The 27,308-nt window shown below is 46.6% G+C and overlaps 1 protein-coding gene across 1 annotated transcript; it reads right to left on the bottom strand.

Moving 5' to 3' along the window:
- LOC128810376 (NADH dehydrogenase [ubiquinone] 1 alpha subcomplex subunit 10, mitochondrial-like) lies at nt 1–26,817 on the bottom strand. Its single transcript, XM_053983191.1, has 10 exons — nt 26,675–26,817; nt 25,720–25,888; nt 25,097–25,312; nt 24,927–25,013; nt 23,852–23,973; nt 22,301–22,380; nt 19,180–19,234; nt 15,209–15,294; nt 9,918–10,026; nt 1–438 (listed from the first exon to the last, which is right to left on the bottom strand). The coding sequence occupies exons 1-10, from the start codon at nt 26,777–26,779 to the stop codon at nt 370–372; spliced, it is 1,098 nt and encodes a 365-aa protein (XP_053839166.1). The 5' UTR covers nt 26,780–26,817; the 3' UTR covers nt 1–369.
- Nucleotides 26,818–27,308: the final 491 nt, after the last annotated feature.

Genomic DNA, 27,308 nt, shown 5'->3' with positions numbered 1-27,308 from the left:
TTAACTTTGTGAGAGCCAGGAGGGTACAGGTTTAATTCCTCTTGAATCAGCAGAACAACACTAATCCTGGATAATAATGTGCCACAGTCTCGAGGAAGAGAAAATTCAGCTCTGATGTTCAGCCTGCCCCAGCTCACTTGGCTATCCCACACTGACTATCCAACATCCCTGAGTTCCTCAGGGAAAAACAAACCAGAATGAAGTGGTTTTCCTTCTGGGAGTCTACTCCCTTCTGCTGGGGACGGGAAATGATTTCAGCAGTGTTTCCTTGGTGCTACACAAGTGATGTGCAGCAGGTGCACTGAACGTGGCTCCTCTTCCCTCAGGTCCTGTGGTCCATCCTGGCCAGGGCTCCAGCAGGAACAGATTTCATTTCAGCCAGATCCACTTGTCCCCAACATCAGCGTTGTAGCCTGGCTTGTACTTGTGCCCAGGGAGCTAAAGAAAGCAGAAAGCTCGGTCAGAACTCTGGTCACTCCCCTCAAAGTTCTGAAGTGCCTCGTGAGATCTACAGAACATGAAATACTGTTTCTACATTGTAATGATAAAACTTACAGAAAAACCAGTCTCTCAGAAAAGACTGAGCTGTGCAGCTGAAGGAGGGACTGCAAAAGCCAAAATATAAATACGAAAATGAGGCCAGTGATCTCAGCACCACATTCCACCTGGATTCATCCAGCTCCTCCCAGCCTGAGATGGCTCCCCTAACTGTATCATGGAGAAGAGGAACTGAATCTCATTCCAAAATAGGCACACACATTATTAAATATATGAAATACTTCATGCGTGAGATATTGAGTTAAATACCACGTTAAATTAAACTGTTCAAATGAAATTGCAGCTTTAGCCTTCAAGAGCTGAACTTTTCTTCATTAAAGCAAAAACAGTATCTGCCTGCCTTCATCAGCAAAGTCAGGAACCACTTTTTGATGGAAAAACCCAAAGATTTTTGAAGCCTTTACCCGAATTTCAAGGACCCTGGGACCTAAGCAGCAGCCTGTGAGTCTCAGTGCTGAAGTAGCGCCCTTTGGAAGGTACTGACCACGACCTGGAATGCCAGAGATGGTGAGATCCTGGTTCTAAAAGCAGAACTCATCTCCAGAACATCTATTCCTACCTCCAGGAACCAAAAAGAAAGAACAGAACACCTCTGAGCTCAAATACTGGAAAAAAGCCCATGAGTTTGGTGAGAAAGGCTGAAGCCAGCAAAGATGCTGTAATAAAACTCTTCCTTTAGAAATAAGCTATCTGCTGGCAGCCTCTCCAAATAATTAAGCACAGATCATCTGCTCTGTCTCCAAACAAACACTGGTTTCACACAAGACCCCAGACTTGTCCTGAGGATTTTCCCTTTCCAAAAAAACATGTAAGAGGATCCAGTTGGGGAGAGCTGCCCCTGCAGAGAGAAGCAAGATGCAGTCTTGATAAAGTCTGTAGTCAGGCCACAAAAATGAACCATTTATTAAAAGATGAAGCCTGTTGTTTTGAGGAAGGGGACTTGCGTTTCTATTCACTTGAATGTTAAAAACCAAGACACTTCTTTCCCTAAAAATCAAGCTGACAGAAGACCTGACCTCCTCCACGAGACACTTCCCACCCTACCTTGTCACAAACCAGTTGTGATCAGTTTTTCTGAGGTTTTTCAATTAATGTCTTGTCTAAACATCAGCAGAAACCACACAGTCCTGTTGAGAGGTTCCCCCCACTGAGCAAAGAGGAGATGGGAGATGAACAGAAATGATTACTATCTCTGCCCCACGGATTCCCAGCAGTGAGCCAGGGAGGAACTGTGACCAGCCTGTGACACAAAAACAGCCCTCCCTGGTCCTCTCCAGGCAGCACATAATTGGCCCTTTGATACTTGAAGAGATTCCCAGAGAAGTAGATTATTAAAGCAACAGGAGATCTCTGGGAAAATACAGCAGTTTACAGTTTTGTTTCTGGGTACATCTGCCCTCTTAAAAAAGCTACAATATCAACCCCGACAGAATTCGCGTTCATTGTCCAAAACAAATTCCCTGTGTGCCTTTGGTTAAAGACATGCAAGACATCAAAGCAAGTGTTATAAGTATTCATCCATAACTCCATCATTCACAGTGGGCCTTGGCAAAGGCAGGAGAGTTTGGGGATTTGTTACAGCTAAACTTTCAAAATAATCAGAAAGAAAAGAAAAAAAAAAGGGAAAAAAAGGGAAGAGGGAAGCAGAGTAAACAATTCCCATATTACCTAGGAAGCAGGATGATGGGAATTGATGCTCTGTGCACAAGATGCACAAGTGACACCGGCCACTTTGCCAAACTTTGCTCTTCAAATCCCACATTTTCCAGCTGTGACTGCAGTAAAGGAGCTGCATGGCTGGAACAGGGTAGGATTCTGCAGAGAGGTGTGGTAGGAGCACCAGGGAAGATGTGGGGATGCAGGGCAAGGGGTAAGATGGGCTGGTTCTGGTTAGGCTGATGTTCCAAAGTGCACCCAGCTGAAATTCCCAGGCTGCTCTTGGCCAGCACAAGGCCAGGGATGGAAATCAGGGACCAGCCCTGAGGCTGCTGGGTTTGTCTAGGCTGGGCAGCCCAGCTGTAAGAGATGATGGAAAGGAGACAGGAGAAAGCTCTATGGGACTTGCCAGCAGCTGAGACAACAGAGAGGGACTGAATATTCACTTTCTCTTGCAGTACAAGTTCCCTGGAAGTGTCCCAGGCCAGGCTGGAGCACCACGGGGTGGTGATGGAAAGTGTCCCTGCCCATGGCAGCGGGGCTGAGATGAGATTTAAAGTCCCTTCCAACCCAACCCATTCCACAATTTTATGATCACAGAGATTCCACCAGGCAGCCCCAAGAGCTCCCCCACATTCCTGCAACTCCTGCCAGGTCACCAAGGAACAAATTTTTCCACTCCATGGAAACTGAGTGAGAATGAAGCCTTGCCCTGCTGCATTACGCTCCACAGAGCCCAAAAGTTGGCAGTGAGGATTATTTCCAGAGGGATGGGATAAAATCCATCACACATAGCACAAAACTCCTGAAATGAGCTGAACCCAAAGGCAGAGCCAGCTCAAAGGCATCAAACTGCTCAACTTTAAAAGAGCATTAGGAAAAGAGATGAAAACAAGACCGTCTCATCAGTTAAATTAAGAACCTGCCACAGAAGTGCCTGTCAAAACTATAAACATGATGAAAAGCCCTATAAAGTAGCAGAGGCTGTGGAAGAGCAACAAGCAGCTCCAGCCAGCTGCTTGCTCCAGATCATTCCACACCAGGCACGTGCAGCTAGAGCTCTGGAGAGCTCCAACCACCTGGAAAGGTTGTTGAGGAGGAGCCTGCCTTGTTTTCCAGCCTTTGGGGAACAAACAGAATTGCCATTACTGCCTTCTATTCCTGCTCTACTCTGTGCTGATGGCTGGGCTCCACAGCTCCAAGAGCTCTATAAACAGCCTGCTCAGAGCAGCACTGATCAAAGAGCACTTAAAAGCAGAGTCATTGCTCTGGGAGCTCAGGCTCATTCATCAATACCCCGAGGCTGTTTAGAACAGCCCAGTAATAGCCCCTTCCACCACTGCTGGGAGCAGATGACTGCTTCCTACAGGAGAAATCCTTGCTTCCAAAGGGTTGTCAGTGTTGTAGGCACACAGCTAAAAGCTGAGAGAATCTAGGAACATGGAGCTGCAGATATTGGCTGGATTCTGGGAGGGTTTGGTTCCTGATCGCTCCATATGATTCCTCCTCTGGTTCCTCTCTACAGCTACACCAAAGGAGGATGTAGCCAGGCGGGGTCAAGTCTCTCCTCCCAAGCGACAAGAGGAAACAGCCTCAAAATGCATCAGGGGACATTGAAATCGGGTATTAGGGAAAAAATTCTTCATGGAAAGGGTTGTCACCCTTGGCAAAGGCTGCCCAGGAGTCCCCATCCCTAGAGGGATTTAAAAGCCATGTGGATGTGGCACCTAGGGACATGGGCTGGTGGTGGCCTTGGCACTGCTGGGTTTAAGTTGGACTCAATGATCTTCTCCAGCACCACTGATCTTGTGCTCCAGAGCACTTAAAGCAAGGAAGGGGAACAATTTGCCCTCCACACGCACATCTGAGGTGCGCGTGGCTTGGTTCCCAAAGGCCTGGCACAGACAGATGTTTGTTACAGCCTTACTCCTGCCATCCCTTACTCAAATAAAGCCCTCAATGCTGTTAACATCCATCGCAGCCCAAAAAACAAGAGCACCCAGAAGTTTTGCTGAACTGAGGCTAAAATAATTCCAGTTTGCTGGAACTGTTCAATGACTGCTGTCCTGCCCTTCATTCATTCACTGAAAAAACAAGACAAAAATCCTTTGGAAAGAGAAGTGCCCATAAGAGGATCAGTTATCCACTAGAGAGTGCAGGGAAAAGCCAAGGAACTAATCCAAGCCACACAGCACAGTTAAACACCTCAAACTGACTCTACTTCACAGTGTAAGATCCATGGAGATGCTACCCCTCTATTAAATTAGATTCCAATTAATTTTAATTTAACAGAGATCTACCCTGGGGATCACATCCCTCCACAGGTACGGGATTAAGAGGGGTTTGGGAAAGGGGGATGTGCTCCCACACAAAAAAGCGTTTCCTTTCACAGGGACAGACTATCAAGATGAAAATGGATTACTTTAATGCCAGTGAGATTTGACTGTCTTTTTGATTCACAGAGGCACCCCGTGCCTGGGACAGCAGGGACCATCACCTAAAATAAAACAGACACAACCACCAAACCCAAGATTTGAGACAGTTACAAGGTCTGTCAGGCTCCTTCCCTACTGTTTCTGGGATAGATATCCCTGCCAACTGTCCATGATACTTTTCAGGGTGAGCAGGGTGGAAAAGCTGCCTGTTCCTTAAGAGGGGATGCTCTCACACTCTCCCCATATGGACAGGATTAGTGAGAGCAGAGGAGAAGTGGGAAGGTGGGAAGAGGAGCAAATCCAGGTATCCTTGAGCAACAGCTCTGTCATTCCCAGGTTTTTGTTATTCCTCAGGTTCTTTTGGTCTTACTGATACCTAGCTAGGCAACATCTTGTTACTTTAGAAAGGGCTAAAAATACTTCTGCAGAGATAAAACAGAAAAAAAAAAAAAACCTTAAATGAAGCCTCTTCTAATTTATTGTGTGTCTGTTTTCATTCCTTCCTGGATTCAAGAGCAGATAGGGCTGGGCATTACAGCTGTCAAATACCTCCTTTAAAACAGAGTTAGGAAAGGAGATCTTGATCCTAAAAAGAATGAAAGCTTCATCTAGCCAAGAAAAAAATGGCAGGAGAGAGAAAACAGAAGGTTCTGTCAAAGGCAGCAGCTATGGCAACAATCGCAAACATGGAGAAGGAAAGACATCCTAAGCTCCTTGCTCTTGCAAAGGCAAGAGTTGATCCTGTTGTTGATCCAGACTCTGGCTTTCTGAAAGCTCAAGTATTCCTTTTGTAGCTCTTTCAGGAGATTTTTATGTGAAGGGGTCCCTGCACTCTCAGCAGAGCTAAGGGCCCTGCTAACCTTCTGCTTGCCAGCAGCCACCTTCAGCCCCACAGCTGCCAAAGAGGGGCCAGAGCAGCTCTTGGGCCCCTCAGACCTGCAGAGCCTTCCCTTAACACCCTCTCTTTGGGGCTGGCTGTGATTTCCCATTGCAAACACAAGCTCTTCCAGCACTCTCAGTGTTGGGTGGTGGGACAGAGCTGACCCATGCTGCAGGCTCACCTTCCACCACTCAAAGCTACTGTCCTGCAACCACCTCCAACCTGGAGGCATGGCAGACATTGGAGGATCTTCCCTCCTAAGGCTGCATCCTTATGGAAAAGAGTGATGAAAAGCCTGGGAAAAGAGTCTGGGATTCCCCACCCTCCATCCTCTTCCCTCTTCTCTGCTTGCTGCTAGCCAGGACTGCAGGGCCCTGCCAGCCACACATTCCCAAGCCCTGGGGCAGGAGGGAGGAGGATGAGGAGCAGGGCACAAAGATGAAGTTAGGCAAGGCAGCCGAGCTGTGCAGTTGCTGTGGAAGGAGCTGAATTGCACCTCACAGCAGTAGCCAGGACTTTGATCTGCTCAAGCTTTCCTTGCTTCATGCTCAGCATCCCTATATTCCAAAAGCAGTCTTCCACCAAGGAAAACAGGGAGGGAAATAAAATGAGAGCCTTGTCTCACCTTTCCATGGCACAGGACAAGGAGGAAACACCTCACACTGCCAGAGGGCAGGGTTAGATGGGATACTGGGAAGAACTCCTCCTCTATGAGGGTGCTGAGGCCCTGGCACAGGGTGCCCAGAGCAGCTGTGGCTGCCCTGGATCCCTGGAAGTGTCCAAGGCCAGGTTGGACAGGGCTTGGAGCAACCTGGGACACTGGAAGGTGTCCCTGCCCATGGCAGGGGGTTGGGAATGAGATGAGTTTTAAGGTCCCTTTCAACTCAAAGCATTCTGTGATTCTTTGCTTCTCCAAATTCCAGCAAACAGCTGCACTTTTATGTACACAGAAAAGCACACGCACGTCAAAGACGCCGTTTTTCCCCACTCCAGGAGATGCAGCAGGAGCATGAAGTACATCAGCACAGTATTTAAGTACACTGATTCCATTAAACAGAGCCATTTGTTTTCATCTTCGCTGCAAACACATCTGCCTAAGTGCTCCAGCTCTCCAGCTTCACAGGGCGCACACGGAGTTTGGAGCATTATCCCTGGGGATTGTGTGCACTTGGAAGAAAGGCAGAGAGATACAGCAGTTGTTAAGGGAAAAAAAAGGGTAGTCAAGCCTTTACTAGTCTGACAGTTCCTAAAATAATGTTGCTTCCCTGAAGAACGAATGTGCTTATCTCTGATCTACAGAACCTGACTGAAAGGTTGCTTTTCCCTTGCCAGAAGAGCATCCTTAGAAGTTCCTGAATGCCTGAGCAGACCTGCTGGACCCTGCCAGAGGACTTCATGGTATAAAAAGGCTGCAGAAAGCCACCTCCTCACACATGACAAGACCCCTTACATAATTTAGAGGATATACATTAAAAAAAAAAGTGAGTTTCGAGTATTCAGCACTGTATGTGGCCATCTCATTATTTCATGGAAAAGCACACGCACTAAAATCTTGAACTCTGAAGAGTGTTCCTTCCTCCTCCTTCTTGGTTGCTTCTAATGAATATTTTGAACAAAACCCAGCTTCTACCTGGAATTTGTAACTCCCTGAAAACCACCATTGTTAGGCAGCATGAATTGTGTGCATGGAGCTCTGAAAAGCACAGCAGTTTGCTGCCTATTGGAGAGCTCAAGGATTTATGAGTAGTTACAGAGGGAAAAAATCCCCTATGCAAATCATTGTATTTATGTGGTAAACATCATTACACCAACTTTAAAAGCACACATTTCCCACAAGGCAAAGTTAAACTTCTGTAATTATCTCATAATTAAGCCTTTACTTACAAGTCAGCCTAAACTTTTACTTACAAGTGAACCTAAACCCTTTATCTTTAAATGCCAAAGTGGCAGCACAGCTGTGACCATCCCTGCACAGCCACGGGCAAGGCAGGGGCTGTGATTCCCTCTTTACAGACCCAACAACCTCCCAGCCCAAATCTGGGTGTCTGGAAGCTCATCTGCTCTCTGTGCCTGTGCTGACTGGCTTCTTGCTGGATCACCTCTGCACAGGAGCCTTGCCTGAGAAAAGAATTCAGCCCTTCATTTGCTAAATAAAGTTGTAAGGTAAAAAAAAAAAACCCAGATCTTCAAAGTTGCAGCACAAAGAATGCAATTCTCAGAACATAAAACAGCAGGTGGGGCTGGCTTTGTGTTTCCCCTTCCAGTAGCTGATGGAAAACAGGAAAACTCAGCATCTTTTGCATTGTGCACCATCCCTGTACAGCCCCCACACTACTGAAGGATTACAAGTATGCAAGCATTTAGAAGAGAGAAAATTAGTATTAATGTAGCCTAATTTTAACAGAATACTTCCTGAAACAAGCAACTCCTCCTGATTCCAAAGGACATTATCACTTTCCACAGCACTTTCCTGAATCAGGGCCTACAAACAAGGCTGCAGAAGGGAGATTATATTTTGGCAATGGTTTGTTTTGTTCAGCTTCAGCTGTCAACTAACTGGCATGGAGCAGAGCAATCCGAGAGCACAGCTTTCCTTCCCAGGTAACCATATTCCCTCTCCTAAGCATCCCTTTGCTACATCTGCAAGGCAAGTCACAAATTTCTCCTGGCAGCCAGTCACTGGATGAGCCAGGACATTCTCCGTTTCCTGCCAGCACAAAGAGGCACGTGCTGCTGTACAGCCAGAGGAAAAAAGGCTTTCAGAAGTCTCACCCCAGGCTCTCAGCACACAGCACTGAGGTCACATCTAGCTGTGTGTCAGGCAGCCTCAGTAATTCCCAGCTCTACTGCAAAGGGACATCTCAGCCCCAGAAAAGCCCTCTCATCTTGGGGAAGAAAGGCACAGGCAGTGCAGATGGATGCTGTGTGCTAGAGACGAGTCATGCAGCAGATCCTCCTCAAGTCTGTGCTGCACAACACAGGCAGCTCTTGGAGGGAAGGGCTCCAAAAATCCTGAGCCCAAGCTTGAAGTTTTGTATTTAAGAATGTGACAGCAAGGAAGAGGAAATTCTGAGAGCAATTTCTCAGCTGGACCAGGGAGTTTTCAAATCCATTAGACAACCTCAGATGCTTTCTGCTGCTTTAACCTTTAGCCCCTTTTACAAGCTGGAAAGGTCACATCTCAAATGAGGCAGAACAGTGTGAATCCAGGAGCCTCTCCACTACACAGCCAGCCGAGGAGGAACAAATTATTGGAATATTCTGTCTATTCCAGAAGAAAACACTGGTAGATCAGTTTCCAAACAAGTCCATAAATCTGTAGCTTACATTTTAATCTCAGTAAAAGACTCTATACTACCAGGAAAAGAAAAATGATAGGCTTTGGATTATGCAAATCGTGGCTTCTAACCATTTATATTGTATATTCCTCCCTTTTTCTTCAGGATTGCCTGGAAAATCATAAGATGCAGTGGCAGAGAAGATTTCAGCCCAACTGGAAAACAGAGGCTCACCTGTAACTTTGGCCACTCACTATTAATTATCAGCTCCACAACTTCTCCAAGGAGCTTTTCCAATACCTGGGCCTTAGGCAAGCCCCGTGTGGGGTGAGGACACCATGCCAGGGAACCACTGAGCAGCACAAGGGCAGAGCTCCAGGGGGATTGGAAGCTGCTGTCTCCAGAAGCAGCAAGGCAGGAGCTAATTAAAACCCTGTGTGGGAGCCTGCATGAGGTGTATGAGAGCACTGGGCACAACAGGCTTTGGATGTGTGCCCACGTGCAGAAACACTCTATTTAAAGCAGCAGCATTTTGGGGAAGCGAGGCAGCATTCAATTCCTCCTCTAAAAAAACCCTCCCTCCCTCAGCATTCGATAAGGAGTGGCCATGGGTTTCCAGTGTTCTTGCCTGACTTAAGGGCCTCTTAGATTTCAGAGGTCACAGACCCATCAGGGCACAAGAAACAGAAACAAATAAAACCCATTTATCCTTTAGTCCACATCTAAAGACAAAAAGAAAAAAAAAAATCAGATTATGAAAAAAAAACATTTGCTTCCTTATTCCTCTTGGGGGGAAGATAGACTTCAAAAAAGGTGGGGATTCAGGCAGAATGCACAAGTTCCCAGTAGCAATGGGCAAGGTATCCCCAGCAGTGAGGAGCCTCCAGCCATGTCCCCATGCCATGTCCCCAGCAGTGAGGAGCCCCCCGGCCATGTCCCCAGCAGCGAGGGGCTCCCTGGCCGTGTCCCCTGGCCGTGTCCCCAGCAGTGAGGAGCCCCCTGGCCGTGTCCTCAGATGTGTCCTCGATGGTGAGGAGCCCCCTGGCCGTGTCCCCAGCAGTGAGGAGCCCCCTGGCCATGTCCCCTGGCCGTGTCCCCAGCAGCACTCACCTCCCGGTACTCATAATAGATCTTGTCGTACTCAGAGCCGCCAATGGTGATCTTGGGGACGAAGCGCGGGATGGACACGGAATCCAGCACTCCAGCCTTGTCCTGCACGCTGAAGGGAAAAGGAGCACTCGGTTCACACCCTGCCCCAGCAACAGCCAAGTATTGTACCCAGGGAAGCTGTGGCTGCCCCATCACTGGAAATATTCTGAGCCCAGCTAGATGGAGCTGGGATGGAGCAACCTGATCCAGTGGAAGGTGTCCCTGCCCATGGCAGGGGGTGAACTGCCAGGGCTTTAAGGACCCTGCCAACCCAAACCATTCTAGGACTCATTATCATCATTCTATGATTAAAGAACTACTTTTCTGTTAAATACAGCTTCCAAAGACTTGAGCTATTTTCCAAACACTTATCCTTCTCTTTACAAATCTATGATGTATTGCCCCTCATCCTTGCCTCCACTTTGTTCCTGCTCCAGTTTTCTGCTTCTCCATTTCCCCTCCCAGGTTCATCCTCCTTGGAGATGGCTCCATCATTCCTGGGACCCTTCTCCATGAATCCCCTCTGGCTTTTTTGCTTTCTATAAAAGCAGTGTAAAAACCAGTGGTTTTACTGAATGCCACACACTACCTTGCCAAATTCCCATCCTAAATGGACCAGTACTGAGACAGTGAGAGGGTCTGGAAGGAGGCAGAACCTCCAGCACCCTGCCTTGGAATACCTGGAGGAAGCTGCAGCAGCTCTGGTGATGGATCTCGGGATCCACCACTCTGCACAACACCAGCACTTCAGATATCCCAAATTTAAAATGCCTGAGAAACTGCTAGAAAGCCTCCTGCTGCCTGTGGTTATCCACAGGCTGCCAGTGCCACCTGCACGTGGCTGGCAAAAACACATCCCTTTCCAGGCAGCACTGACCAAACCCTAAATCCAGCACCAGAAACTCTGCAAATTGGGTTGTTTTCAGTGAATTGCATTTCTCAGCAAATACTGACGTGCACATCAAGCACATGCCCTGAGCAAAGCAAAGTTCATCATCTTCAAGCAATTATTTTTACCCCCAAATCATAAATTTTGGGACCTTTCCTCCCAGCAGTGAAGAGCTCCAAAAAGTGAACCAGTAACATACCCTGATATTCACTCTTTAAATTATCCCACTACAGACAGATTTGTAAGGAAATATAATAATCCAGTCGAAGTTCAGATGGAAGGAGGTGAGGATAAATGCTCTTTTCCAAGATGAGGATCAACAGCAAAGATGCTTCCTATAAACTACAACAATGTTTAACTTCAACAACATTAAAGGTGCATTTCACGTGCTGGAAGGCACAAAAGGGAGTCCGGGCAGATATAAAGCATAACATCACACATGGAAATAAGGTTTTGTGGTCACCCATGCTGCAGTGAATCCACTCCTTTCCGAATCTCGGCCAAGTGGCCATTTGGAAAGGACAATTCCCAGGCACAATTCATTTATTTAAGGGCCAAATGACAAACTTGCTGCTTCTAAAAGCTATTTGCACAAGAAAATAATGAAAGCTACTGATGGCTTCTCCATGTTCTCTGCACCTTCAGAAATAATTTGGAATACTAAGCAAAAGCACACCCATTGCCACAACAATGTCTAACCACAAACCCACAGCCACTTGCCAGGACTAATTCCTTGCTCAGCAGGAAGCATTTACAGACCTCTTTTATCTTTCTTTCGTTTTCTTTCTCTCCCCCAGCAGAAAACTGTCACTGTTTATTCTTTTCTGACCCTTTACCAGACTTTCCTGAAGGAGCTCTCAGCATGCAGCACCTTGCTAAAGGTGCAAGGTGGGGTAAGGGAAGGAAACAGCTTAGAAAAAAACAAATTAATGAAGCAACCCAACAAAAACCACCTGAGTTTGCATAGTCTGGGCTGGGATTTCTCAACACCTGATGTTGGCATACTCACAAAACCTCAAGTGACAAGAGAGACCTAAAAGCCAACGCCACAAAACCATTCCAGATAAGTTCTATGTTGATAAAGGAAATTAATATCCTTCCTTCTGCCAAAGGGACTCCAGTTCCCTCATTTAGCCAGGCAGAACAGGTACGGCATGGCCAAGGTGAGGCACAGCCAACTCCCTTGGTGAGCAAACACTCAACATCAGCATCAAGAACAAAAAAAAAAAATTCCAAAAAAAAGCAGGTCTGCAAGAAAAGGGAAGAAGGTGCAACAACAGCTCTTCAAACCTAGAAAAGCCACTGCAAAGAAGAAATCACAAAAGAAGTGTTTCAACTGCAGCAAAAAGACGGGGTGGACAGGGCTTGGAGCAACCTGGGATAGTGGAAGGTGTCCCTGCCCACGGCAAGGGGAGGGATGAAATGGGCTTTTAAGGTCCCTTTCAACCCAAACCATTCTGGGATTCTATTATTTTATGATGAAGAGAGAACCAAGGTGCTAAAGAAAATAGCTTCTAGTGCCAGAAGTTTTACAGTTAATAGTTCATGAGATTTTTGGAGTCTCCATGACAGAAGTTTCAAAGCCAGGTCCAACCCATCTCTTGCCAGCCCTTCTAGTCCTGCTGTTTGCAATCAGACATTTAAACAGGGACACTTCTTCCCCTTGCTAGGCAAAGCTACACTGGGAAGCAGAGCTGCAGGGTCTCTGTCCCTCTCTGCCAGGTTCTGAAGGAGCTGCAGGGACAGATCAGATTTAGTTGTGCAGTTGTCTGATGCAACAAGCACAGCAAGTTCCCCGAGCTGATAAATAACACAGGCAAGGCTACACAGCCTGCAGCTCCTCCTCGCAAATGCAATTTATTTTGCAATACATGTAGACAGACAAATGGCACTAGGAAGGGCCCAGATAAAAACATGCCTGAAACAGTGCAGTGGCAGCAGAGGAGCTCCCTAAGACATTTAAAAAGCCAGAACGGTTTCTGTTGGAGAGGAAGGGAAGATGTGAAGAACATCCTCTGGAAAACACCTCCAGCTTCCAAGCCACAAATGCAGCATTTTTTAATCTTTTACCAAGACCCCACAACCAAGCTGTCAGGGCAAGGGAGAGCACTTAAGGGCAGGCAGGGAGAGAAAAGAGATCATTATGCAACTGACTGCCCATGGGTTGGGCTCAGCGGTTTGATGAGCTGCATTAATCACTCAGAGGCCCTGCTGGGGTTTCCATGCATTAGATCCTATCCATGTGCAATAAAAAGTTCTCCTCGGTCCTGCTCACCCATCCCGGTCCCCCAGACACAGTGGTACAAGCTGAGGGTGGAAGAAAACAGCAGGGCTGACAGCCCCAAGAGCTGGGAGGTCAACAAAGGAAGCAACTGCAGATGGAAAACCCAACAGGGCAGAACTTCGATTAGATGTGAGGGGAAATTTCCTCACTGGAAGGGTGGTCAGGCATTGGAACAGGCAGTGCTGGAATCACTGTCCTTGGAAGCATTCCAGAGCCACGTGGATGAGGCACTTGGGGACATGGGCTCTCGGTGGGCTCGGCAGTGCTGGGAGAATGGTGAACTCCATGATCTCAGAGGGCTTTTCCAACCTAAACGATCCTAAATAGCTGCTGGAGCCTGCCAGGAACAGCCAGGAGAGGGCAGCAGGTGCCTGCACACGAGGCAGGCACTGGGAACCTGTGCCAGGAAAGCAGGAAAACCACTTTCCAAAGGAAAAATTCCCATAGGCACGGGACACCTGCACAACTGTGGGGACCACAGGCTCTTTGCTACTCGGGCATTGGAAAAAGGGAGAAAAGCATCAGCTTTAGGCTTCATGGACTCACACCTGAGCTGGGCATTGAATCCAGCATGCAATTCCAACACGGCCAACCTGCAGCAGGCTCCCTGCCTTTCTGGAGTTACCATGGGGAAAAATCATGTCCAAACACACACTTTTACAAAGAGTCTCTTCCCATGCTGCCCGAGACATTGCCCAGGATTCCCTCACTCTGCTGAGCAAAACATGAGCTCAAGGCTGGCGCAGGATGTGTTGTCACCCCTTTATCGATGCTCTGACAACCCAGCACAAAAAAAAAAAAAAATCAAAAGCAAACCCCAGGAGCTGGGCTCAATGCAGGTCCCTTCCACACAGGATATTTTATGATTCTGTGGTTTAAATAAGCAGCTTATTGCATTCTAGGATCTTCAAACAACCCCGTGTTTTTGCCAAAAGAAAAATTTCTTATTACCTACGGTGACAAGAGCCTCGTGCAGTAGACTCACCCCCCTCCAAGGTTCAATGAAAACTTCAGTCCTTAAAGCAATTTGTTCCCTTCTAAAACTGTGAAATAGAATTTTCATACAGTATCTTCACACACTTCTGTAATTGTAAGGTTTCCTTCAACTCCCTCCTACTCATCACAATTAATAATCCTTTCCTAATACTGCATTAGTAGTGTGGAGCTATAGGAAAACAAGCAACTTATTTCCTCTTTCAAAGGAAGTCTGACTGTGATCATTTTTTAGGGCCTAAGTCACCAGATTTTATCCTCCAATCACTACACAAAGAAACCTCATCTTTGACACAGAAAATGCACCCAAATCATGACTTGATCCTCTCAGACACCACCCAGCACTGCTCTTCTGCAATTTATCTTCACTCCTTGATAGAAAAACCATACAATTAGGAGCATTATCTCTATCTTTAGGAGGTATTTAAAGTAACAGCACAGAAAAGTAAAATGCAAGAAATGTCACAATTCTGCAAAAAAAGTTTAACTTGCTTCTCCAATGCCTGTCACAAAGACAAACTTAGGGACACATACTCAATTTAAAAATCTGTGTTTCTATTAACCTGTGAGATAATGAAATAATGAAATAATGAAAATAATATAAGTCTTACGTTTTGTTTTAGAAATGTAACTATACTGAAATTTCCAGCTGCACGTTCAATATGAAGATGAAGTTGCAGCAAAATGGGGAGCCTGTCTCACTTCTGGTATTAACAGCCTTACAAGTGCAGCTATATTCTTTATATACATCTTTGTATTTTATATAAAGAAACTGACAAATTAAACATGATGCATTTGCAAAGAATTATTAAAATCAAATTAAATTCTATTCCAACAAGTTATTTTCCAGTGTCTGAGTCTGATCTCTTCCAACTGGGCAGACAAGGATCTTCGATAAAAACCACTCTTAAACTTGTCTGGAGCCTCTTGTCTCAACAATCAGCAGCAAAAATGCTACACCACGTTCCAGTGCCAAGCATCAATATCACAAAATATAACCCCACCTTCAAAAACTCATGGCTTTGACCATTTTCCCTGGGATTTAATGCCAAGAATTGCTCAGTGGCTGGATGATATCACACTTACTAAAGTCTCAAGTGATGGAAAGAAACATCATCTTGCTCCACCCATGGCCCCTTGTCAAACTTCAGGTACTCAATGTCTTCAATTACCTGGAATCAGAAAAGAAAGCTCTCTAAGGGTGGTTTGATCCAAAACTCAATGAAAGAATCAAAACAGTTCATTAAACAAATGAGAGAGGCTTCACTGCTAAAGCTGTAGTAATAAGATAAATGTCTAGAGATAACATGATCATCTCCCAGGTCTACTTCTGGAGGCTGTGGCCCTGCCAGGAGTACTGGGCACACACGTGGGGGATCTCCTAACATCCTGTGCTTTCAGCTTTGGACGGCAGGGAATAAACTGGCCGAGAGGTGCCTTGTTGCCAAATTCTTACCAGATCCAAGACATTCTTCTTTAACCTGCCACTGGGGCTGAAAAGCCAAGAAGATACAACCTCACCCCTGAGGGAGAAGGAGGAGGAAATGGAGATAAGTCTAAATTTAACTCCTTTGTGTTACAAAAATAAGGTTTGGTCGGTTTTATTCCCAGAGAGGCTCAGTAACACATCCTCAGAGACAGGCAGGGGAGCAGGTGTGGCACCTGCCTCAGTGCTGTGTGCTTCACAGCACAGAAACAAAGGCACATTTCAGGCTGGAAAACTCAGGCCTACAGGAGCTGCAGCGATGAGTCCAAGGGCTCAGGATTTCACCATCCACCACAACCCACCCATGCATGAAAGGAAAGGTAACTCACAGCTCAGAACCCTTCAAATAAGCAATGCCACCTCAGCAATCCATTCCTTCACCATCCCCAAACTTATCAATCCCTGGTTTGAGCTTCACTTACAGCCTGGATCCACCAGAAAACAGATCTTTGCTGCTCCAGGAGGTAATTGCTTATCACACCTGGCTGCCTGGAGCTGAGAGAAACCTGCCCTGGTGTCAGGAAAATGCACTTCAGGTGCCTGATGAGATGGAGACAGCACCTAGGAGCAACCTGGGAAGGAGCAGATTGTTACAGCTCCAAACATCCCTTTCCAGAGACCTTTTCCATAGGGAAAGGATAAAGCTGAGGTCATGACCAAATTCCTGATGGCACACTGTCACCCCATTGACAGGTGAGCCCATGTCAGCGATGAAGTGACAGGATGAGAAAAGAAAAATCCTTGTGTTCTTTAAATACACTGTAATTATTCCCTGCAAACACTAAATCCCAGATATTACCACTTAAAAAATTATAACCAAGTGCTATTACAAAGTAGCCTTAACTATAAAGATCCACTCCTACCAGAATTGGTAAGAAATAATGATTTGGACATGACTGAATAAACACTTTTGAGGCACAAACTGCTGCAACATAACTCCAAGATAAGAGGAAGAGAGGTGTAAGTTAAGTTAGTTCAAACAGCCATTATTTCTTTGACTTATTTAACTGACAAGCTGAACACAAGCAATTCCTTCTCCACTCCACAGCAAAGCTTTGGAAACTCTCTGAACCTGGTAACAGCACTAATCACAGAGTTGCTACAATGGGCTCAAAATGTGCTACAGGGGGAATCTGCATTCAAATTAGTTTTGCTCACTGCTATCATCACATGAGAAGGTCTCTCTCCCAGCAGCTCCTTAACAATGGCATCAGTTTCGCAACCAGGACAGAAGAACAACTTCTTAATTTATAAGGAATGCCCTGGCACCCCCCAGGAATTAGAGCAAATATCCAAGGCTTTAAAAGAAATTAAACATAGAGCTAACTTTGTATTCCCAGTTTTACCCTCAAGCTAAACAAGTGTGAAACATCCTAATGAAGCTCATTTCAGCACTCATTACTCCTTCAGCCACTAGAAGCAAAGTGAATTACAACAGGAAACCCCAACTGACCTTTTTAGGACACTTAAAAAATCGTTTCTAAGCTGTGTATGTGTGCTCTGAACAACCCAAAAGTTATTAAACTGTAAGGCCATAAAAATTCAGCTCCCAAATCCCTAAGCAAACAGATTGGAGTGGGCTAATGAACACTGCTGTCTGTCAAGAGGATACACCTGTGTAAATACACACCTTACAAGCCAAAGCTCTCCTGCCAATCCTTATTTCCAAATTTCTTCTGTGTCATCCCAGAGGGAAACTGAATCTGAACAGAAAAGGGGGAAAAAACAACCAAATTCTTTCAAGTATCAGTATCTACCAGCAATACCCATTGTCACTGACAATGACAACATCACGGGCTGGATAATCTTACAGGGTCTTTTCCAACCTTAACCATTCTGTGGCATTATACTTTAACTTCCAAATAATAATTCTTCCCCTAGTCCAGATTTGTCCAAGCAAATCAAAGACTGCACTGGTGCATCTGATGACCCTATTTAGAGCAATGACAAGATTGCTGAGCTCAGGAGAGTCCCTCCTTGAACACTAAGAGCTTCAGACTGACTTTAAACCCTGATTTAAAGGATTAAAATCAAATCTCTAATAATGGGGTTTCCTACAAAAAAATCTAGGGACCAAACAACCTGCTTTATTCTGACCACTTGGAGATGTGTCCAGAGAGAAGGAAACGGGAAAAAAATCAGGCATTTAACCCCCATCCCAACTTTCCTTTAATTCACCAAGAACCCATCTTGAAACACCACAGCTCTCAACTCCTATCCTTGCTTCTATATCGCTATCCAGAAAAATATATTATTTATATAACTTATTACAATTAAAATACATTAATATTTATTAAAATATATCAAGAAACAATATTAAAATATATCATGAAATATTAATTTATTAATATTAATCTATTAATATATATTAATATATAAATTAAATATAAATTATTTTATATATTAATAAAATATATATTGTTATATTAATATTGTCGATACTATTAATAAATGGATATATTAATAATCTATTTTGAATATCATTAATATGTTAATATTATTAATACATATTTTATATATTATTTTATTTTGATATGTTAAAAGATATTAATATTATTAATATATTCATATATTATTATAATAATATATTCATTAATAAAATATAATAATATTAACAATATATTCATATTATTCTCTATATTCACATCACAACCTCAGCTTTTTTGTTCATTTCAGCCTGATTTTTTGTGCATTTTTGTATTTATTATCTGCTGTCACACTGAAGCCACCAGCCATTTTTTAGGGGTATAAACCCACACCATCCCACAGGTCTACTGGTTATTAATGATAACCTTTATTATCAAGTGCAGGAGCACCCAAAAATCCATCCACAACAGCAGAGGACCCAGAATGTGGCACACAACCCTGTTCTTATAAAGGCAACCCAAAGGCCTAGAGACAAACAGCAGTGCACCTGTGGGGGCAAATGGAGTCTTAATTTTAGGACCAGGGAAGTCCTTATCAATCTTTTCTGCTTCACACAGTCATATAACCAGAACGTTGAAGGACACCTCAGGCAAAAATGTAATTTTAGTCTGATTAGGGCAGTGAAATATTAAAATACACGCTCTGAGTATGCTAATAAGCTTAATGAGGTACAGGCTACCACACATATGTATACATTACTCAACTCTCTGCCAAGATCACACTGCACATAACATAGGAGGAGAGGGGGTTTGGGCTGTGTATAAGTAGGGTAAAAATTTCATCTCATCAGGATGAAGACCCAAAAAGCCCTTGGAGACAGCCCATGGGTAATTCTCCTCTCCTTCCTCCCAAGTGGGGATGATTCCTCGCCAAGCTTCCACGTAGGATTATTATTATCATCCAGTTAACATCATATTACTGTTATTAACAGACATCTATCCCTAGAACCAAAATGGGCCCAAAACCTGGTCAGAGTCTCAAAAACCTTGGTGCTCTTTCCCTCAGGGAACAGCAGCTAGACAGGACAGTTAACAATGGTGAAGCAAAAGGCTTCCCTTACCCTGCTAATAACCCTCCTTGAGGGGGAAAGTTCACTGAACTAAGGGAAATCTATTAAACTTACTCCCAGAAAAGCAAAACTTACCTTCTCCACATCCTCAGCTGCAGTTGCTGTGTACTGCAGAACTTCACTGCTCTCACTGCAAAGAACACAGAAATTGAATTCCCCTGATAAAACTGCTGTACCCATCCTCCCCTGCTGCTCCAAAAGGGACAGAAATGAAGTTAAAAGGCATAAACACCAAACCAGAATCATTGCCATTTTTTAGACTGCTCCTAGAATTCCTGTTGCACCTGTCAGCTGCTTCTTTGCTGGTGGAAAGTTGCTTTTAAAGGGCAAATGGCCTGGATATCTACGTAACTTCAGCTGGAAAAAATTTTTTTAAACCACACATGTGATTTTATTTTCATTTACTTCGTGTGGATACTTGCCCCTATTACAACTGCCCAATCTACTTGAAAATAAGTGAAATTTTCAGTCTAACCCAAAACTGTGGTAGATTTTCCTTTTTTCCAAGTGCATGACTAGCTGTGAGTCATTTCAAGAGAAGAATGCATTCATTTGTCACTATTTACTCAGGCTGAGCTAGCTGAATGAGTACAAGTGTAGGCAGCATGATCTGTAAGTGCAAAAACTTTCTTAAAAGGTAATGTTTCCTGGTTAGAAGATTGCTTTTTTTCATCAGCCAGCAGCCTTCAGAGAAAAGGCACTTGCAGAGCAGAGCCACAACAGGAGCTCCTACACGAACCTTTCAAACCACACATGTTCAGCCACATTCAGCAATAGCTGTTTCCAGCTGGAGAAGCTGGAAGGTCCTGGAATAGATGCCCAATGTGGACGTTATACCAAACATCACACAACAAAGTTTAGGAGTGTGGAGAAAAATTGGTAGAATCCCAGAATGGTTTGGGTGGGACAGGACCTTAAAGCTCACCCTGTTCCATCTCCTGCCATGGGCAGGGACACCTTCCACTACACCAGGTTGCTCTAGGTGCTGTAGGACCTGGCCTTGGACACTTGCAGGCATGGGGCAGGCACCTGGAATGAGAGATTCTCCTCAATATCAGCCCAAGGGAGAGGTCAGCCTTCAACAGAGCCTGACACCAGCAACTGCATTAAGGACACCGATCAAATCACTTCATCCCATCTCTTGATTTGACTCTGCAGATTATCAGGGCTTCATTAAGAGAAAGCAGCTGCTCAGTGACTCTGCAGATTATCAGAGCTTTCCTTAAGAAAAAACAGCTGCTCAGTGGAAGCAGTGCTGGATATGAAAGAGAACATTACCAATCTTAAGGCTCTGCTCCAGGAAAAGAGAAAAATCAAACAGAACCCAAACACTGTTCCAAATCACCAGGCAGTACCTGCCACAGCACCCAGCTCACAAATCTCACTACCAATAAAAACATTAAAGACATTCGTAACAAGTCAACTAGAAAGAAAGCATCAGTTTTAAGGCAAAAATCCACTATAAACCACTTCAGGCAGCATCAGGCCGCTCCAGTGAAACAGCACAAGGTAACAGGAGTTTTGCCCAGTAACAAACTGCTTTTCAAGGAACAAGCAAACAAACGCCAACGTGGAAAGCAGGCAGGAGTTTGCTCAGCAGTCTATAGCAACTCTTGTTAGCCTGTTTGGACCAGATTTTGGGCATTACCAGGAGTCAGGGAATCAAACTAGGCAGACTAAGAGGTAACAGGTAGCATGAACACAGCCCTCTGCGCCACTGCCAGCAAACAAACAGCTCAGGCAGCTGTGGCTTCTGCATTTACCCCAGATCGGAGCCACCCTGAGGTGCACAGAGCTGGATTCACACACTCCCAGCTCCCCCACAGCCAGGGGACAGAGGCACAGATCAGTGTGACAGGCTGCTGGGAGCCCATCTGCTGCCAGGATGCCGAGCAGAGGGGGTTTGCCCAACAGGGGCACTGACCATGTATGCACAGAGGGCAAGGAGGTGAAATCACAGCAGGATTTAGGATTTAGCCTCACTGAGCACCACAAGATGCACCTGGGGCTTGATCTGCTCCAGAGAACAAGCAGCAGTTTTCTCCCCACCAGTGACTGCAGCACTTTGCTCTCAGGGAGATGACATTCCCAAGGCTTCCCATTCCCTTCCAAGAGCCACGTGCTGGCTGTGGGGACACACGGGGAGGCCGCTGACCACACGTGACACCAACAACCCCTGCCTGCACGAGTGACAAGCTCAATATCGAGTTACCCGCTTCAGGAGCTGGCAGAGCCACCACACTGATCCACCTTGGGAGATGCAGCAAGCCCCAGGGGGACACAGGCAGGCTACAAAACACCTGGGAATCTACTCTGATTTCTATCCTGCACGCACCAGAACTTACACAGTTAATTCATCTGATACCCTTTGAGAGTTTCCCTTCCAGAATTATGAGGGACCATAATTCTGCTCTCAGATTTTTAGGACAATTTTAATTTTCCTAGAGCTCTTTTATAAGAGTTGGGAGAGCTGGCAAGCTCTGTTTCATCCAAGGTTTACAGGGCACACGTTTTTGCTTCCCAGCTAGAGGAAGCCAGGGGAGCCCAGCAAGAGACAGGACACAGGGAATGGCTTCCAACTGCCAGAGGGCAGGGTTAGAGGGGATATTGGGAAGGAACCAGGGAGGAACCATTGAGGCCCTGGCACAGGGTGCCCAGAGCAGCTGTGGCTGCCCCTGGATCCCTGGAAGTGTCCAGGGAAGAGGCCAGGTCCTAGAGGGCTTGGAGCAACCTGGGATAGTGGAAGGTGTCCCTGCCCATGGCAGGGGGTGGTACTGGATGAGCTTTAAGGTCCCTCCAACCCAAACCATTCTGGGATTCTGGGACAACTGAAAGCACTTCTTGAGGAGAGAAAAGCCCTAAAGCCTTCCAAAAAGGCCTGTGAAAAGCTTGTATTGCATCACTCTCTCCTCAGGTCGTGCAAACACACACAGCCATAGCTGTGGCATTCGGCACACCATTCCTGAGCCCCTTTTCATCTTGCAACACTGGCATCGGGCTTCTGGGATGGCAGAAGTAACTACACTCACACAGTTCTTATGCTGTGAGTGCAGCACCCCTTCACGAGGGCACAATACTGTACCCTGCAGCACAAGGAGGATTTTTTCACATGATTTGTTGATATTGGCAGAGATTTTAAGGTTTGCGCACGTTTTTGCTCAAAGATCTAAGAAGTAAAACATTTTGCTTTGCTAACCTGATCTCTGGTAGGAAGGTCTTCTTGTAAGCATCCTCAATGCTCTGGAGATAGGAAGGAGACACCTTTTTCTCATATGGCTACAAACAAATAAACAGAAAAAGCTGTGGAATTAGCTTACTTTCTTTTGCCACCAGCACAGACTCCAAGGTCTGCTCCACCACCTGCCAAGGGCTCACTCTGGGATAAACAGTCAAACATCCAAGTGAACCACATGCACACGAGTGAAAGTTTCAAAGAATTAAGAGTTTTATTTGGAGTGTTTGGAATTCCTTACATGCCGTAAAATATCTAGAGCAGCCCCCAGCTATCCAAGGACCGACTGATCCTTGCTAACTACACGTTCCAGGGAGCTGTAATAGCCAGCCAGAAAACAGGAGAAGACTGTCCGAGTCCACCTTTTCTATAGGGAGGCCAAATTTGCACCTATTTCCACAGTTTCAGACAAGTGCATGGGCAAACACCCACTCCAAACTCCTGAGAAATTTCATGGATATCATCCCTGCTGTTAACCAGTTTGCTTTCCACACAGTGTACTTTCAATGCCACATTTACAAAACACCAGGAATTTCTCTCATCTACCATGTGTTCCCCAAATAAATCCTACAGAGCTCAGCACTGCCACAGCCCAGCACCCAAAAAGTCACAAGCTACATCAGCAGTTTCTGTTCAAAGAAATGCCACTGATTTTCATGCTCGGAAGGGCCAAGAACTCACAGGTTCCCCCAGTACATGAAGAACTTCTTAACTGAGAACTTTTTTCTAATAAATCAAAGCCTTCTTTTAATCTATCAGGTCTCCCAGAGTTAAACTGCATTTCCCATAGCCTTTCAACAAGGCAAGACAAACATCCTTGAATCCTCGTAACACATCTGCAAACAGTTACAAGTACACATCTAAGTATCAAAGAAAGAGGGGAAATAAACCCCAAATTACAAACCTTACTTACATTAGTCATTCCCCAAAAGCACCCTACAGCTTTCCTGAGCCAAGACTAGCTCAGTAATGCAGTCATCCAGCAGTGATTTGCTGGAATCCAGGGAGTTAAGTGAACCTGCTGATCCCAGGTGACTCACACATGAACCCCAGCACAGGACTGAGGCAGCAGTCAACTGGGAAGCAGGAGCCAGGGACCCCAGCTGGCCTCCTGGCACTCAGGAATAAGAAATATATCATCTCTAAGTGCATTGCAAGCAGCACATCACCTGCCCACAGCTCCTGAAGTGGCAGCTACAAAAATTCACCTGCTCTTAAAACAATTTCTCATTCCACAAATGACAGCATATTGATGCAGTCACACAAAAAGTTGATTTTTGCTTTTTTTTTTTGCCTTTTTAAAGCAAGCATACAAGAATACCCACAGAGTCACCACCACCACACAGATCTCACACCTCAGAGGACAAGCAGCTCCTCAGAAGCAGCATTCAGCAGCAAACCCCACAGGACTCCACATAAGGTGTGATTACAACAGACATTAGCAGGCAGCAATTGTGAGAGACAAGTAATAATAAAGATAAGAAAGAACTAGGCAATAATTAGAGATCAAATTACCTTGCCTTTCTCTTGAATCCTCTTCTGCACTTCTGGGACAGGCACATCTACATAAATGACCAAGTGAGGTGGCAGCAACTCAGAAATGCTGATCTCCTTGACCTCTTTGTAGTGATCAAGGCCTGTGTAAAACACAAACAAATCACATTCCCCACCTCTGTATTTGGAGTCTCTTCTTCTGGGCTCACAGAGCAAGTTCAGGGTATGCCTCTCCTCTAACAGAATTCAGGAAGTTTACAGAAAAACTTTCTCCAGAAAACTTCCATGCACTGAGATCTAAGAATCTAAACCCAGTTGTAGCAAAGAGGGACTTTATTCTTGGCTCGGGTTTACAGGAATCTCAGCTTTTCCTCCACCATTTAGAGACAATAAGCAGCAGTAGCTGTAATCAAGATTTTTGTTCCCTAAGGATTCCAGTACAATCCAAACTGGGATTTTGTATTAAACTGTGGATTGCTGGGCTTTGCTGCCTCAGCAATGCAGACACAGGTCATCATTATCACCTCTCAAAGCCATCCAGTAACTTACAGCAGGTGGCAAAAAACAAATATATACACCTCTTAAATCCAACAGCAAAACCAGGAGGCAGTCAAGAAAACAGTTATGTCCACCTCAGGAGCAGCCAAAAGAACAGATTTGCTAAGAACATGCAGCAACAGCTCAGGAGCTCAGCACCCATAACCCCAAACCAAATCACTCAGGTTGGCAGGAACATCCCCAAATCACCCGGTTCAAGCACTCTGCTGAGAACTCCACCCACAGCGTTCCAAGTATCTCCAGGGGGGAGATCCCAGGTGATTTGCTCCAGGGTTTGACTCTCTTCACAGCGAAAAAGGGTTTTTCCTTACAAATGAAACGCTTTGCATTTCAATCCCTGCCCTTTATCTTTTGTCTCCTCGCTGCCACTGAAACCAGACTAGCTCCACCCAGCAACGTACAACACATGAACACTGAACCTTTAAAGGAATCCCTCCTTCCAAGCAGGAATGTTTTGTTTCTTTTTTAAAGTAAAGTTAACTACCAGACTCCTGAGAGATTATGGCCAAACAGCTTCCTTTTGCTGGCAGGAACTCACATCTCTTGTGGACATATCCCTGCTTTAACATGGCATCCAGGAACACGAAGTCACTGTAGGGAGAGCGCTCCAGCACCACGCCTTGACCTGCAAGGGAGAGCAGGCTCCAGGTTGGAACAAAAGGAGCTGCAAGGTCCCTTCCAGCCCAAACCATTCCATGATTCCCCAACCTGTGCTGAGCAGGTGCTCCAAGGCGTCGGCGTACTGCAGGACTCGGCTCCCGAAGATCCAGGACTGCAGGCGGTACGAGTGCCCGTCGGGAGACTCGGGGTCCATGTAGAACTTCTCCAGGCTACAGAAGCCATTGAACTTCTCAGGCAGCAGCTTGCCCTCCCCCGAGATCCTGTCCTGGTAGTGGATGTCTGCCTCGGGGAAGTACTTCATCCCTGAGAAAGAGAAGAAACCCACAGCAGAAATAAGCTGTGCTCATGTGCAGCAAACACCTCTTCAGCTACTGAGCACACAGCTGCTCCTTCAACAGCTCCCCTGCCCATCACAGCAGAGGGCAACGAACCCCAACTCCGAGCTCTGCCACGGCCCAGGGAGAGCTGAGCTGTTCCAAGCACATCCACGTGGAAAAGCCAAGCTCCCGGGGAGCACACAGACTCCATTAGAACTGCAGCTTCACTCACAACAAATCCCCATCCCAAACCTCACCAACATCACCCACAGAGCCTCCCCACTCCCTCCAGCATTTCCCAGTCAGGAACTGCTGCTCTGATGAACTTCCTCTGCACAAGAACCACGACTAAACTCTGTCAGCTCTCGGGGAAACAGACAGAGTGAGACATACCCAGTTTGTCTGCTATTTGCTGGGCCAGCTGGCCCTTCCCAGAAGACAGATTCCCCTCTACTGTAAAGACTTTGCTGTGCTCTGTGAACTTCTTGCTGGTCCTTTCTCCCAACATATAGGCCAGCCACCCATACTGCAGGCTCTGCTCAGGGCTGGCATGGATTCTTGCCTGGAGAAAAACACATGGAAATCAGCAGCTTTGGAGGGATTTTTCAGCTCAAGCACTGTTTCTTCAGACACACACACAGGACACACTCTTATGCATCTAATACAAGTTTTCACTCAGTAACCTTAGCACCGTCATTTCAGCTTAGCAACTGCAGCAGTGGTTAGGCAGGAAAGCTGTTCATCAAATTAAAGGCTGAGAAGACAGAAAAAAACATGGAACAATTTTCAGTCTGAAGGCCAGACACACAACACACCCAGAGTTCCCAAGAGAGACCACACATTAGACTTTTGCTCGTACTTTCTGTGGTTCTGGGCACATAATAACACTAAACCCACTCGCAGGAGAGTTACAGCTTCATTTCAATACAGCTTTCAATGCACCATTTCTGAGCGGTGGCAAGAGGGACCCACCTAGGCTATGGGGCTGAAGGCAGGGCCTTTCTGACCCCGCTCAGAGCCTCCCCCAGGCCCCGATAAACATCGTACAAACTTCATTCTGAGCACTGCAGTGCCCTCCCTCACACAGGGGCGGTCATTTCTATCGAACACTCCTTTCCTCGCAGCACTACTGCCCACAGCCGCAACCGAAGGTCACTGCACTCTCCTGCACTTGCTCCAGTCTGCCTCGCATTTCGCCGCCTCTCCCAGCTCCCTGCCGGCAATGTCCCTTCCCAAGGAACAGCCCGGCCCCGGGGAGAGGCATCTCCGGCCCCCAGCTGTCTCTGCTCACCACCCCCCCAGCAGGACGGAGCTCCGGACACAGCCCTGCCCAGCCACCTCCACTCACCTCCCCCGGCAGGGCGGAGCCCAGCGCGGCGCTGCCCGGCCCGGAGCTCCCCCGCCGACCCCGGGCGGCCGCGGCCCGGCCGAGCCGGGACACCCACAAGGACATGGCGGCGCCGGGCGGAGAGCGGCGGCGCGCGGTGATGACGTCAGGCGGGAGAGGCACTGCGCCCCGGGGAGGAAGGCCCTACGAGGCCACGCCCCCGGACACGCCCCTCGCCAGAGGCCACGCCCACGGTCCGTGTGGGCTCTGGCGGGAGCGGGGACAGGGGACAGCGGGGACAGCGACAGGCGGCACCGGGAACGGCCGGGATAGGGAACGGCCCGGGTTAGGGACTAGGGGGGACAGGGAACAGCGGGGACAGCGACAGGCGGCACCGGGAACGGCCGGGATAGGGAACGGCCCGGGTTAGGGACTAGGGGGGACAGGGAACAGCGGGGACAGCGACAGGCGGCACCGGGAACGGCCGGGAGAGGGAACGGCCCGGGTTAGGGACTAGGGGGGACAGGGGACAGCGGGGACAGCGACAGGCGGCACCGGGAACGGCCGGGATAGGGAACGGCCCGGGTTAGGGACTAGGGGGGACAGGGAACAGCGGGGACAGCGACAGGCGGCACCGGGAACGGCCGGGATAGGG

Source organism: Vidua macroura, chromosome 7 (genome assembly GCF_024509145.1).
Source record: "Vidua macroura isolate BioBank_ID:100142 chromosome 7, ASM2450914v1, whole genome shotgun sequence".
NCBI lineage: Eukaryota > Metazoa > Chordata > Aves > Passeriformes > Viduidae > Vidua > Vidua macroura.
The sequence above is the reverse complement of the archived record's forward strand: the minus strand, read 5'-3'. Positions and strand labels throughout refer to the sequence as shown.